This window comes from Dermochelys coriacea, chromosome 5 (genome assembly GCF_009764565.3).
Source record: "Dermochelys coriacea isolate rDerCor1 chromosome 5, rDerCor1.pri.v4, whole genome shotgun sequence".
NCBI classification, from domain to species: domain Eukaryota; kingdom Metazoa; phylum Chordata; order Testudines; family Dermochelyidae; genus Dermochelys; species Dermochelys coriacea.
This window is the reverse complement of record NC_050072.1, coordinates 40,381,309-40,396,317: the sequence shown is the minus strand read 5'-3', so window position 1 is coordinate 40,396,317 and position 15,009 is coordinate 40,381,309. Positions and strand designations below refer to the sequence as shown.

Sequence of the window (15,009 nt, the reverse complement as noted above, 5' to 3'; positions counted from 1 at the left end):
TCACAGCTGTGAACCTGGTAGACCCCCTATACATAAAAGAACAAAAAACCACAGCCTTACCTCGGAGTTCAGTCAGAATGTCAATTTTTTGTTCTAGGATTGCTTCAAGTTGTGTAGCATAAGAATCCACATCATAATCTACTTCTTCAGTCATCTCTAGAAGAGCTTTTTCATCTTCCAACCATCGAATAGATTCCTGAAAAGATAAGAGATGCACAACAGCTGAATGCCTTAGCCACGGGACAGGTTTGAAGGCAGACAGTTGAATTCACAAAGTCTTTCTGCTTTCCCAAAGCTAGTTATACCCATTTACTAGACAATTTCATGAACTGTAACACGAATTTACTTCAGTATCTGAATTTTTGTTTTCTACGTAGCAAAACTAGGTTTCTAATGTTTTATACATGCTTTCTTCATTCCAATGACTGTGTCAGGAATGGCCAAAGATATAGCCCCAGTTCTCTGCTACAGTCTGGAGCACTCAGCATAGCTGCAGGCAGGGGTGAAATCTCTGCCTTATGCCACCTTTGTAGCCCTGATATAAGGACACCATGCACTGAGCTGGACTGATAATGCAAGTACATGTTGGTTGCCCACAACTCCAAGGGACCATTCTGACACCCAGAAAAGGAGGACACCAAGCTTCGTGGGAGGGGCTTGTGCCATAAGAGCCACTAGAACAGCTTCATTCCACAAGAGGATTCCCTTACATCAGGGGTTCTCAAAATTCATTGCACCACGACCCCCTTCTGACAACAAAAATTACTACACAATCCCAGGAGGGGGGACTGAAGCCTGAGCCCACCTGAGTCCCAATGCCTTGGGCAGGGAGACAAAGCCGAAGCCCAAGAGCTTCAGCCCCAGGCAGGGGGCCTGTAACTTGAGTTACCAAGGGAGACAGTGAATAGCAGCAGCTAACAGGAGTTTTGTGAGGGAGTTTAGAAGGCAAGCGTGGGGGGGCTGGGCTAGATAAATGTAACATTCTTTAAACTTAGAGTCAAAAATACCCCCTGATAAAAATGAAACATCAACCAGGGAACAAGCTTCAGGAGTAAAAAGATAATGCAGACAGAAGTTCAACAATGGAGTTGGGGCTACTCAGTTCATTGCACCCAATGCAGCATGTGTGATTATCTGCCCTATGGGTAGGTGGTATATGTGTGCATTCAGTGAAAGGAGCTCCTGGCCCTCAGAGACCATGTATGGGCTCTGGAGACCAGAGTAGCTGAACTGGAGGACCTCAGGGAGACAGAAAGGTACACAGATGACACTTTCTGGGACACAGTAGAATGACCCCACCCCCGGTCTGACAGCCTATGTGCTGTTGAGGAGGATGAAAGTCTAAGTGAAGGAAAACATTCAACTGGAGCAGAAGGAAACGATCCCATAGTTGGGACCCTCACCTTCCAGACGATGGCGCGGTATCCTCTCGCAATGAGGATACCTCTCTGGGGGAGGGAACTCCAGTTATTAGGAAGAGACAGATATTAGTAATGTGTGATTTGATCATTAGAAACATATTTAGCTGGGTTTGCAATGACTAGGAGAACTGCCTGGTGACTTCCCTGCCTGGTGCAAAGGTTGCGGATCCCTCGAGACTTCTAGATAGACTTACGTGTAGTGCTGGAGAGGAGCCGGTGGTCATAGTACATGTAGGTACTAATGACATAGAGAAAGATAGAAAAGAAGTCCTGAAGGCCAAATTTACGCTGGTTGGTAAGAGACTCAAGTCCAGGATATCCATGGTAGCATTCTCTGAAATGCTTCCTGTTCCACATGGAGGGCCAGTTAGACAGGCAGAACTGCAGGGTCTTAATGCGTGGATGACATGATGGTGTAGAGACGAGGGGTTTAGATTTATTAGGAACCGGGGAAACTTTTGGGAAAGAAAGAATGGGCTCCACCTAAGCCAAGATGGAACCAGACTGCTGGCACTTGAAATTAAAAAGGTCGTTGAGCAGTTTTTAAACTAAGGGCTGGGGGAACGCCAACAGGTGAAGAGGAGCACATGGTTGGGAAAGAGACATCCCTTGGGGAAGATCTATTAATGGAGATTCTATGTCCTAGTAAGAAGGAGAGGATGGAAAATGATAAAATACAAGTAGGATCTGATGAGAAACAGTCAAATGAAAAAAAGTCCCATTCAATTATATCATGTAATGGCAGACAGCTAAAAGTGACAAGTTTTAAAGTGCTTATATACCAATGCTAGAAGTCTAAATAATAAAATGAGTGAACTAGAGTGCCTCATAATAAATGAGGATATTGATATACTAGGCATCACAGAAACTTGGTGGAATGAGGATAGTCAATGGGACTCAGTAATACCAGGGTACAAAATATACTGGAAGGAGAAAACAGGTCATGATGGTGGGGGAGTGGCACTACAAGTAAAAATCTTAAATGAACCAAACTGAATCTTTATGGATAGTAATTTCTTGCTCTAATAATAAGAATATAGCAGTAGGGATATATTACCGACCACCTGACCAGGATGGTGATAGTGACTGTGAAATGCTCAGGGAGATTAGAGAGACTATAAAAATAAAAAACTCAATAATAATGGTGGGTTTCAACTATTTCCATTAGGACTGGGTACATGTCACCTCAGGACGGGATGCAGAGATAAAGTTTCTTGACATTGTAAATGACTGCTTCTTGGAGCAGCTAGTCCTGGAACCCAAAAGAGGAGAGGCAATTCTTGATTTAGTCCGAAGTCGAGCACAGGATCTAGTCCAAGAGGTGAATATAGCTGGACTGCCTGGTAATAGCGACCATCCCTGTTTATTACATTTAACGTCCCTGTGGCGGGGAAAACACCACAGCAGCCCAACACTGTAGCATTTAATTTCAGAAACGGGCACTATATAAAAATGAGGAAGTTAGTGAAACAGAAATTAAAAAAGATACTGCGCAAAAAGTTAAATCCCTGCAAGCTGCATGGAAACTTTTTAAAGACACCATAATTGAGGCTCAACTTAGATTCATAGATACTAAGGTCAGAAGTGACCATTCTGATCATCTAGTCCGACCTCCTGCACAGCGCAGGCCACAGAATCTCACCCACCCACTCCTACAAAAAACCTCACCTATGTCTGAGCTATTGAAGTCCTCAAATCGTGGTTTAAAGACTTCAAGGAGCAGAGAAGCCTCCCTCAAGTCACCCGTGCTCCATGCTACAGAGAAAGGCGAAAAACCTCCAGGGCCTCTCCAATCTGCCCTGGAGGAAAATTCCTTCCCGAACTCAAATACGGCAATCAGCTAAACCCTGAGCATATGGGCAAGATTCACCAGCCAGATACCCAGGAAAGAATTTTCTGTAGTAACTCAGATCCCATCCATCTAATATCCCATCTCAGGGGATTAGTCCTATTTACCCTGAATATTTAAAGATCAATTACTTACCAAAATCCCATTATCCCATCTCCTCCATAAACGTATCGAGTTTAATCTTAAAACCAGATAGATCTTTTGCCCCCACTGCTTCCCTTGGAAGGCTATTCCAAAACTTCACTTCTCTGATGGTTAGATGAAGAAACCTTCATCTAATTTCAAGTCTAAACTTCCGGGTGGCCAGTTTATACCCATTTGTTCTTGCGTCCACATTGGTGCTGAGCTGAAATAATTCCTCTCCCTCTCCTGTATTTATCCCTCTGATATATTTATAGAGAGCAATCATATCTCCCCTCAACCGTCTTTTAGTTAGGCTAAACAAGCCAAGCTCCTTAAGTCTCCTTTCAGAAGACAAGTTTTCCATTCCTCGGATCATCCTAGTAGCCCTTCTCTGTACCTGCTCCAGTTTGAATTCATCCTTCTTAAACATGGGAGACCAGAACTGCACACAGTATTCTAGGTCAGGTCTCACCAGTGCCTTGTATAATGGTACTAAAACCTCCTTATCCCTACTGGAAATGCCTCTCCTGATGCATCCCAAAACTGCAATAGCTTTTTTCACAGCCATATCACATTGGTAGCTCATAGTCATCCTATGATCAACCAATACTCCAAGGTCCTTCACCTCTTCCGTTACTTCTAATTGATGCATCCCCAACTTATAACTAAAATTCTTGTTATTAATCCCTAAATGCATAACCTTACACTTCTCACTATTAAATTTCATCCTATTACTATTACTCCAGTTTACAAGGTCATCCAGATCCTCCTGTATAATATCCCGATCCTTCTCCGAATTGGCAATATCTCTCAGCTTTGTATCATCTGCAAACTTTATTAGCACACTCCCACTTTTTGTGCCAAGGTCAGTAATAAAAAGATTAAAGAAGATTGGTCCCAAAACCGATCCCTGAGGAACTCCACTGGTAACCTCCCTTCAACCTGACAGTTCGCCTTTCAGTAGGACCCATTGCAGTCTCCCCTTTAACCAATTCCTTATCCACCTTTTGATGTTCATATTGATCCCCATCTTCTCCAATTTAACTAATGCCCCATGTGGCACGGTATCAAATGCCTTACTGAAATCTAGGGAAATTAGATCCACTGCGTTTCCTTTATCTCAAAAATCTGTTACTTTTTCAAAAAAGGAGATTAGGTTGGTTTGGCATGATCTACCTTTTGTAAAACCATGTTGTATTTTGTCCCATTTACCATTGACTTCAATGTCCTTAACTAATTTCTCCTTCCAAATTTTTTCCAGGACCTTGCATACTACAGATGTCAAACTACCTGGCCTGTAGTTACCCGGATCACTTTTTTTTCCTTTCTTAAAAATAGGAACTATATTAGCAATTCTCCAATCATTCGGTACTACTCCTGAGTTTACAGATTCATTAAAAATTCTTGCTAATGGACTTGCAATTTCAGGTGCCAAATCCTTTAATATTCTTGGATGAAGATTATCTGGGCCCCCCGATTTAGTCCCATTAAGCTGTTTCAGTTTCGCTTCTACCTCAGATATGGTAATATCTACCTCCATATCCTCATGCCCATTTGTCATGCTACCATTATCCCCAAGATCCTCTTTAGCCTTATTAAAGACTGAAGCAAAGTATTTGTTTAGATATTGGGCCATGCCTAGATTATCTTTAACCTCCACTCCATCCTCAGTGTTTAGCGGCCCCACTTCTTCTTTCTTAGTTTTCTTATTTATACGGCTATAGAACCTTTTACTATTGGTTTTAATTCCCTTTGCAAGGTCCAACTCTACTCGACTTTTAGCCTGTCTCACTTTATCCCTACCTGTTCTGACCTCAATTAGGTAGCTTTCCTTGCTGATCCCTCCCATCTTCCACTCCCTCTATGCTTTCTGCTTCTTCTTAATCACCTCTCTAAGATGCTTGCTCATCCGGCTTGGTCTACAACTCCTGCCTATGAATTTTTTCCCCTTTCTTGGGATACAGGCTTCCGATAGCTTCTGCAGCTTTGATTTAAAGTAATCCCAGGCCTCCTCTACCTTTAGATCCATAAGTTCTTCAGTCCAATCCACTTCCCTAACTAATTTCCTTAATTTTTGAAAGTCAGCCCTTTTGAAATCAAAAACCCTACTCGCAGATTTATTTTTGTTAATCCTTCCATTTAGTTTGAACTGAATTAGCTCATGATCACTTGAGCCAAGACTGTCCCCTACAACCATTTCTTCTATGAGGTCCTTGCTACTCACCAAAATTAAATCTAAAATGGCATCCCCTCTAGTCAGTTCAGCAACTACTTGATGAAGGAATCCATCAGCTATCGCATCTAGGAAAATCTGAGCCCTATTATTATTACTAGCACTGGTCCTCCAGTCTATATCTGGGAAGTTAAAGTCTCCCATGATCACGCAGTTTCCATTAGTATTTACTTTATTAAAAACATTAAAAAGGGCTCTATCCATATCCAGATTAGATCCCGGAGGTCTATAGCACACCCCAAGCACTATCGTAGGAGAGGCTTTACTAGTTATCTTCCCCAACGTAATTTTTGCCCACACGGACTCTGTCTTATCCATTGCATCGCTTCTTATTTCTTTACATTCTACCTCATCATTGATATACAATGCTACTCCACCACCTTTACCTTTGTTTCTGTCTTTCCTAAACAGCACATACCCTTCAATACCTGTAGTCCAGTCATGACTACTATTCCACCATGTTTCTGTTATCCCTATAATATCGGGTTTCACTTCCTGCACCAGTAGCTCTAGTTCCTCCATTTTGTTACCTAGGCTGCTCGCATTGCTGTATAAACATCTTAATTTTTGCTGTTTGGCCTTGCTCACATCTTGTACCCTATTAGGCACAGTCATTCTACAGCCAGTATAACCTATTAGACTAGTATCTACACCGCCCTCACTCCTTATATACATTCTCCTACCCATGGCTGTATCCTTTCTTACTTCATCTTCTTCCCTCTCAATGCTAACATCTGGCGTGGAGATTACCTGGACATCTCCCAACCATCTCCCCCAAATTCCCAGTTTAAAGCTCTCTTTATCAGTTGTGCCAGCCTCCATCCTAGAAGTCTATTTCCTTCCCTACTCAGATGAAGGCCATCCCGAGAGAACTGTCCTCTGTCCGTGAATGCCTCCCAGTGGCCATATATCCCAAAGCCCTCCTTATAGCACCACTGCCTAAGCCATCTATTGATAGTCATAATCTTGTCACACCTTTGTTGCCCTTCTCTAGGAACAGGAAGGATCCCGCTAAACATCACCTGAGCCTCAATTTCCTTAAGCGTCTTCCCTAGCCTAGCATAGTCTCCCTTAATACTTTCCAGCGAGAATCTAGCCATATCATTTGTTCCCACATGAAGGATAATTAGGGGATTCTTTCCCGCTCCCTTTAGGATCCTTTTCAACCTCAGGTCTACATCCCGTATCTTAGCAGCCGGAAGACAGCACACCTTTCTATTCTCTGGATCAGCTCTAGTTACAGGCCTGTCTATTCTTCTCAATAAAGAGTCCCCAATCACATAGACCTGCCTTTTCCTGGTGACAGTGCTATTCTCCAGGCTCTCCCCTGTTCCCTCTGGCTGCAAGTTCTTTCCATTCCTATTTTCCTTATAATCCTCTTCAACCCATCCTGTATCCTCTTGGGGCTCATATTTGGTGTAGTCTCCCTTGACTCTTCCGCTTTTCCTATAGGACTAGCCTCTCTTCTCTTCTTCCTTACCCTTCCACCTTGAACAAGTACCTGCTGAGCCCCTTCTTCATTTTCCAACTCTGCAAACCTGTTCCTTCTCCTTTCTCCTTCTCCTTTTCTCCTTCACTAGCCCGTCTTTTCCTCTGCCTGGTTCTTTTAGTCACATGCTTCCACTGACCACTTTCTTCACCCAGTCTCCCCTCATAATTCCTGAGCCCTGCTAAATGTATACCATTAAAAAACATAGTAAGAGAACCAAAAAGTCCCACCATGGCTAGCCAACAAAGTAAAAGAAGCAATGAGAGGCAAAAAGGCATCCTTTAAAAAGTGGAAATTAAATCCTAGAGAGGAAAACAGAAAGAAGCATAAACTCTGGCAAATGAAGTATAAAAATATAATTAGGAAGGCCAAAAATAATTTGAAGAACAGCTAGTCAAAAACTCAAAAAGTAATACCAAAAAAATGTTAAGTACATCAGAAGCAGGAAGCCTGCTAAACAACCAGTGGGGCCACTGGATGATCGAAATGCTAAAGGAGCACTCAAGGACAATAAGGCCATTGCAGAGAAACTAAATGAACTGTCTGCATCGTCTTCACGACTGAGGATATGAGGGAGATTCCCAAACCTGAGCCATTCTTTTTAGGTGGCAATCTGAGGAACTATCCCAGATAGAGGTGTTATTAGAGGATGTTTTGGAACAAATTGATAAACTAAACAGTAATAAGTCACCCGGACCAGATGGTATTCACCCAAGAGTTCTAAAATTTCACATTTCAGAACTACTAATTGTAGTCTGTAACCTATCATTTAAATCAGCTTCTGTACCAAATGACTGGAGGGTAGCTAATGAGATGCCAATTTTTAAAAAGGGCTCCAGAGGTGATCCTGGCAATTAAAGGCCAGTAAGCCTGACTTCAGTATCCATTCCTCTTCCCTCTGCCCCCATCTCTGCTACCTGGCTCACTGGGGGTGTGGAAAAACATTTGTGGGGGCACGGGTGACAAGCAGCAACGTCAGTTTCAGTTTAGAGAAATATGGTCACCCTAGATCTAGGTCCTCTGCAGATGATCCAACGATAACTATCTTGTGCAGTTTTGTATCTCAAAACTGGGCAACTGGATAACAAAATGGCAGATGAAATTCAATGTTGATAAATGCAAAGTAATAAACATTGGAAAACATAATCCCAACTATACATATAAAATGATGGGGTATAAATTAGTTGTTACCTCTCAAGAAAGATCTTGGAGTCACAGAATCATAGAATATCAGGGTTGGAAGGGACCTCAGGAGGTCATCTAGTTCAACCTCCTGCTCAAAGCAGGACCAATCCCCAATTTTTGCCCCAGATCCCTAAATGGCCCCCTCAAGGATTGAACTCACAACCCTGGGTTTAGCAGGCCAATGCTCAAACCACTGAGCTATCCCTCCCCTTCTCTGAAAACAGGCACTCAATGTGCAGCAGCAGCAGCCAAAAAAGCAAACAGAATGTTGGGCATCATTCAGAAAAGGATAGATAATAAGACAGAAAATATCATATTGCCTCTCCATATAAATCCATGGTACGCCACATCTCGAATACTGCATGCAGATGTGGTCAACCCATCTCAAAAAAGATATATTGGAATTGGAAAAGGTTCAGAAAATGGCAACAAAAATTATTAGGGGTATGGAACAGCTTCTGTATGAGGAGAAATTAATAAAACTGGGACTTTTCAGACTGGAAAAGAGATGAGTAAGGGGGAATATGATTGAGGTCTATAAAATCATGACTGGTGTAGAGAAAGTAAATAAGGAAGTGCTATTTACTCCTTCTCATAACACAAGAACTAGGGGTCACCAAATGAAGTTAATAGGCAGCAATTTAAAACAAACAAAAGGAAGTATTTTTTCACGCAATGCACAGTCAACCTATGGAACTCCTTGCCAGAGGATGTTGTGAAGGCCAAGACTATAACAGAGTTCAAAAAAGAACTAGATAAATTCATGGAGGATAGGTCCATTAATAGGTATTAGCCAGGATGGGCAGGGATGGTGTCCCTGGCCTCCGTTTGCCAGAAGCTGAGAATGGGCAACGGGATGATTACCTGTTCTGTTCATTCCCTCTAGGGCACCTGGCATTGGCCACTGTTGGAAGACAGGATACTGGGCTAGATGGACCTTTGGTGTGACCCAGTATGGCCGCTTTTATGTTCTTATGAGTCCTGCCACCCAGGACTAAAGTCCTCAGGCTTCAGCTTTGGCCCCGGGTGGTGGGGCTCAGGCTTCAGCTCTGGCCCCGGACCCCAGCAAGCCTAAACCAGCTCTGGAGACCCAACCCACTTTGGGGTCCCAACCCACAGTTTGAGAACCGCTGCCCTACACTGAGGGAGACCTTTAGGGGTGGCTAAGCCAGCTTTAGGGCAACTTTCAAACACTCTGGAAGTGCAAAGCTGTCCTATGGCTGGGGACAATGGGGTTCACTGGCTTAAACTGGTCTACTCTGGAGACTACCCCTCTCCCAATGAGATCCTGCTTCAGCTATGATCAGGAGAAGCACTCCAGCTGAAAACATTTCAGTTTAAAAGAGAAAGCTGCTGACAGGGGGTTCTGGAGGATGGACCCACAACATTGGAATGAATTCTTTCCCTGTCCCCTAGTCCAATCCTCAGTAGCCCAAACTGTTCAATCATGAGGGCACACCACAAAACCCATCTACCTCAGGCTTTCGGGGAGGAAGGAGCTAGACAAGAGGTACAATTTTCAAAAGTGCTAAGTGACTTGAGACTAATTGCATGAGTCATTTTTGAAAATGGAACTTAGTCTCCTAAATCCCAGTGGCTTTCAATGAGAGTTATGCTCCTAGCTGACTACTTCTGACTACTACTACTTTCACATTTGAAAATGGGACACTTCTGAAAATTTTCCTACAGTCTAATGTTTTGAGCCCAAGGTGAAGTTATTTGTATCCACTGTGTTTTTAAAGTAAATTTATAAAAGTACCTTACAGCGCAGAATAGACGCTTGTTTAATTTGTTTGGGCAAATCAAAATAAATACATTTCCATATCTCTTCTAAAACCTACTATCTTAACAAAAATATACCTACATCACGTTAAAGCTTTTTAAAAATATTTTACCTTTCAATGGCCACGAGGATTATTCTAATCAGACACAATCTGCAAAGGAATATTTTAATAGGGAACTTCTGAATACTCATTACTACATTGAGCACTATCCAACATAAAGTTGGCTACATTCTTTAAACAAAACACAAAGCTCAATGTTTTTAGGGGGATTTTTGGTAGCAAGAAAATCAGGGTTAGCTTGTTACAATGTACATTCATTCACAAAATATACCCAATATACAACATTAAAAAAAAATCCCAACAAATAAAAAAAAAAAAAAAAAAACCAAAAAACCATCCATTCATAGGAAAAGTGTCTGGATCAGCAAAAACTAAGAAAGAACGCAAGTATGGGAAGTGCAATTTCTGCAACTAAGCAATATAAATGATGCAAATCAACTCCGTCATAGTTAAAGGTTGTCCACAAAATGCAGTACCCATCTTTCCTCTGAACAACTGGAGGTGGGAATCCTTGGCAAACCACAACCCAGAAAAAGCAGATAGATGGTCAACATTTTGCTCAGCATAACCAGGACCATTTCTTTAGGAGTAGGTAAATCTGGTTTCAAGCCCGCCTGAAGACTTTTCCTTACCTGATCTAGAGGCCTTGAGAGCTGGCATTTTATTATTACTACTCATTATTTGTATTTCAGTAGTGCCTATGAGCCCTAGTCACAATCAGGACCCCACGTGCTTGGTGGTATTCTTCTAAATGGAGTGGCTTGTGGTGAAAGAACCAACCTACCTAGCTCCCACATAAAATAACTAGTCATGCAACTAGAGGCAGGTCTGTCTGATGAAACTAGCCTCTGAATTAGTTGGTTGTGGACACTGGTGGGAGAGTCATTGTCTATAATCAGCCTTGGTTTGTACACACAGTCTTTTGATTAGTCAGTCAAATTTCAAGCTCAGATTGTGGGGTTAGTGCCAAATAAGCTTCATCCCTGAAACATGCAGCCACTAACACTGGAAGGCATGGCCAAAACCAGAAAGGAACCAAAGCAGAAGAATTAATTCAATACTAAAAAAAAAAAAAAAAAAAAAAAGAACAGTAACTGCTCTATGGTAACATGACTTCTTGAAGACTATCAGCTTCTGAAAAGAAAACAACAGAAGTTACACTGGGTTTCCACAGACAATATAGCAGTATGATTCTCCTTTGCCACTGTGACAAAGGAGTTGGTGGTTAGAGGACAGGTTGCATTATATATGATTCTGGCTCTGTATCTTGCCACAATGGCCTTGCCCGTAAGAATTGTGTTCAGAAATCTGTGAAGGTCTGACTGCACTAGTATACCACGTGATATCTTATGTCCAAAGATTTTGAACTTCTCTCTGGCCAGTGTGAGCTATTTGATTAATACAATGCAGTGATCAATATTTTACCTGGAAGACAGCCCTGTGGTCTTCTACTACTTGCTCTTCCATTTCTACCATTTGTGACACAGCTTCATGGAAAGTAAACAACTGTGGAGAAACTTCTTCCTCCTTGAAAAAATAATAAAGTTTATTATTCTTTGATGAATTTTGCTTTAAAACTAATAAATTAAATAGGTGTTTCATCCAATCCCAAGATAATAAAGGGAAATATATAGAGCATCTGAAGAAGTGGGTATTTTACCCACAAAAGCTTATGCCTGAATAAATCTATTCTGGAATAAGACCATCCACATGGCGTCTTATACTGTAATAATGATCATTATAATTATTCTGGAATAATTATTCTGGAATAGTTATGTTATGTCTGCAAGTTTCAAAGTATAGAAAATCTCTCAGAATCATTCTAAAGTATTCTCTATGCTCTGTAGTTCAAAGAAAGATGGTGGGTCAGGAAACCGCTCGTAATTAAAGACATGAGGCAGACTGATCTGGGTTTTGTTCCTGAAGAGGGAGTCAAGCCCGATCCTAAGGCAGCCTCCAACTACAGCGCTGAGGGAAACTCTACTGTAGCAGTGAATTTAGAAACATGGGCATAAAGCAGAATAAGATTAAGCATGGAAAAATGCAAGTTGGCCTGCCTTGTGGGGGAAAAAGAAAAAAAAATACTTGAAACATTTACGTTTACTATTTACATGAAAGGGAAATATCTGGAGTAGTAATAATGAGAGCCCTAGAAGCAATTTGGGGCCACCAAATGAAATTAATGGGCAGCAGGTTTAAAACAAATAAAAGGAAGTTCTTCTTCACTCAGCGCACAATCAACCTGTGGAACTCTTTGCCTAAGGAGGTTGTGAAGGCTAGGACTATAATAGGGTTTAAAAAAAGAACTGGATAAATTCATGGAGATTAAGCCCATTAATGGCTATTAGCCAGGATGGGTAAGAAATGGTGTCCCTAGCCTCTGTTTGTCAGAGGGTGGAGATGGATGGCAGGAGAGAGATCACTTGATCATTACCTGTTAGGTTCACTCCCTCTGGGGCACCTGGCATTGGCCACTGTCGGTAGACAAGATACTGGGCTGGATGGACCTTTGGTCGGACCCAGTATGGCCGTTCTTATGTTCTTAATAATGGAAAGAAAGGGCTTTACAGAATGCTGCCAGTTGCCTAATATGGGATGAAGGCATGCTAGGAAAAACTATCCAGAGAAAAAGCAGCAACTTCCAAAACAAACAGGCAGCGCTACTGAAGTGTCTTTAACAGCAAGGAAAACAGAACAAATCTAAAACTAAGCAAACCCCCAAAAACACATTTTTAGCATTAGCATTAACTTTATGACAATTTGAAAGAATCCAGAGGCTAACTATACTCAACCAAGTAGCTAGTAGCCTTATAAACATATGTTACTCAGGATATGATCTACTGTTGAATTCAAAGACAATATTATACATCCACACACGCCTAAAATGATGAAAGCTACTCACATTTTGTTCACAAAGAAGTTTCAGATCATCTCTCTGAGGTGAACTCCCTACACCCCACTGTGTCTCTAAATCATCAATTTGATTTGGAGCATGGTGTATAATTGGACGGATATCTCCTGCCGCACTAGGATCAACTGTCAGTTCCTTCACCCTACAATCATAAAAAAAAAAAAAAGATTTTAAAATAAATGATGCTCTATTTAAAATAGCAAAAATAAATTAGCGCTTATGGATTCAGATGCAATTTAATTCATTTAATAAAGGTGATGTCAACTTCACAAATTTAATGTGATATTAAGGCCAAAAAAGGACTATTGTGATCATCTAGTCTACCCTTCTATATAAACACAGGACACAGAATTTCATCAAGGCCAATAACTTGTGGTTGAGTTAGAACATATCCGTTAGAAAAACATCCAGTTTAGATTTAAAGATGGTGAATGCAAGACTGTCTTTGTAATAAACAGGTACAAGAAGGGAAAAAACAACCCTAACCATAAACATTAAAGAACTGTATAACAAGTCAATAATAGTTGTAATCATTAGTGTAAATATAGCTTCACAGATTGTACACCAAAATCTGGCCAATATATTTCTCTATCTTTGTGTGCATCTTTTTGGTTAATAAATGATTCAGCACTTTTTGACTTTAAAAAACAAATCACTGCCAGTAAACAAACAAACAAAACAATCTAGTGTCCACAAAGAATGGACAGATCATTAATTAAAACCAATTTCAACTTTGAGATTCTTAGAAAAGTTGAACTTTAGAAAATAGCAGCTGACATCATCCTTTCAAGCAAGGATGTCCACTTTAAAAAAAAAAAAAAAGAAGGAGTACTTGTGGCACTTTAGAGACTAACAAATTTATTTGAGCATAAGCTTTCGTGAGCTACAACTCACTTCATCGGATGCTGTAGCTCACAAAAGCTTATGCTCAAATAAATTTATTATTCTGTAAGGTGCCACAAGTACTCCTTTTCTTTTTGCGAATACAGACTAACACGGCTGCTACTCTGAAACCTGTCACTTTAAAAAAAGTTTATGAACTAAATGAATCCAAATTTGCAAATAAAACCAAAAAGGTTAGACAAATATCCTTCAGTAATAACTAACCTTAACAACTTGCTAATATGGAGTAAAAGAACAAAAACAAAAACCACCACCACCAAAAACTCCCACAAGTATATGTAGGATTCACTACACTAATGAAAATAACGAAGGTATTACATTTCCTTTTATTTTTATCAGGTAATAAAATTCACAGAGTTAGAATTACTCTGAACAGACTTATGAGAATCAATCCACTAAATCTACAAAGGTGACATCACCATTTTTATGTATGAAGGGAAAAGCAAGCCTGAATATGAAATATTCAAATGTTTAAGAAAAATGAACAAAAATTGGAAAGATGATTGCAGACCATGCAGTACCATCACCTGTCAAACAGGACGAAAACAAAGTATACAATGACTCAAGGCAAGGGAATAAATGAAGGTTTGGGTCTGTAAAATTATACAGCTAAACAGAAAAACTTAAAATAAAGATTCCATGTATAGAATGAAGTAGACCTGGTGATCGAAGGAGAAAAGTCGTCATACTCATAGGAAGGAGAGAGATCAGAGCGACTGCCACTACTCTGTGAGAAGGGAATGTCCGAAGGACTAATTCCAAATTCCTTTACTCTGCAGCAGCAAGACACAGCAGCATTTTAAAAGAAAGTGTTCTTGTAAAGACATTAATTAAAATGACAACTTTTCATTTAGCATTCTCCTTTATAGTTTTGAAAAGAATGAAACAAATGAAGCAGTTTGTTTTTAAGATTAAACATGTTTAGAGACAGTGGTGAGATATTTAGGCCTTCCTCAAATTTGAGTTTCAAGCATGTTTCTAAGAAAATTCAACTGGCCAATTTCTGCTAATTTACAGCAGTGTAAATTTGTAATAATTCCACTGTCTTCAG

General features: G+C 40.6%; 1 protein-coding gene across 6 annotated transcripts in view; it reads right to left on the bottom strand.

The window, feature by feature from the left end:
* The window catches only part of KIF2A (kinesin family member 2A), a 103,482-nt gene that overhangs the window by 5,398 nt on the left and 83,075 nt on the right, over positions 1-15,009 (bottom strand). For 2 of the 6 annotated variants that reach the window (XM_038402347.2, XM_038402349.2), the window contains exons 17-20: positions 14,618-14,731; positions 13,047-13,197; positions 11,570-11,671; positions 61-196 (exon numbers count right to left, since the gene is read on the bottom strand). In XM_038402347.2, the coding sequence (XP_038258275.1) occupies positions 61-196; positions 11,570-11,671; positions 13,047-13,197; positions 14,618-14,731 (503 nt within the window). The remainder of the gene's footprint in view (positions 1-60; positions 197-11,569; positions 11,672-13,046; positions 13,198-14,617; positions 14,732-15,009) is intronic. The other 4 variants (XM_038402348.2, XM_043515254.1, XM_038402351.2 and 1 more) reach the window with 2 other exon arrangements.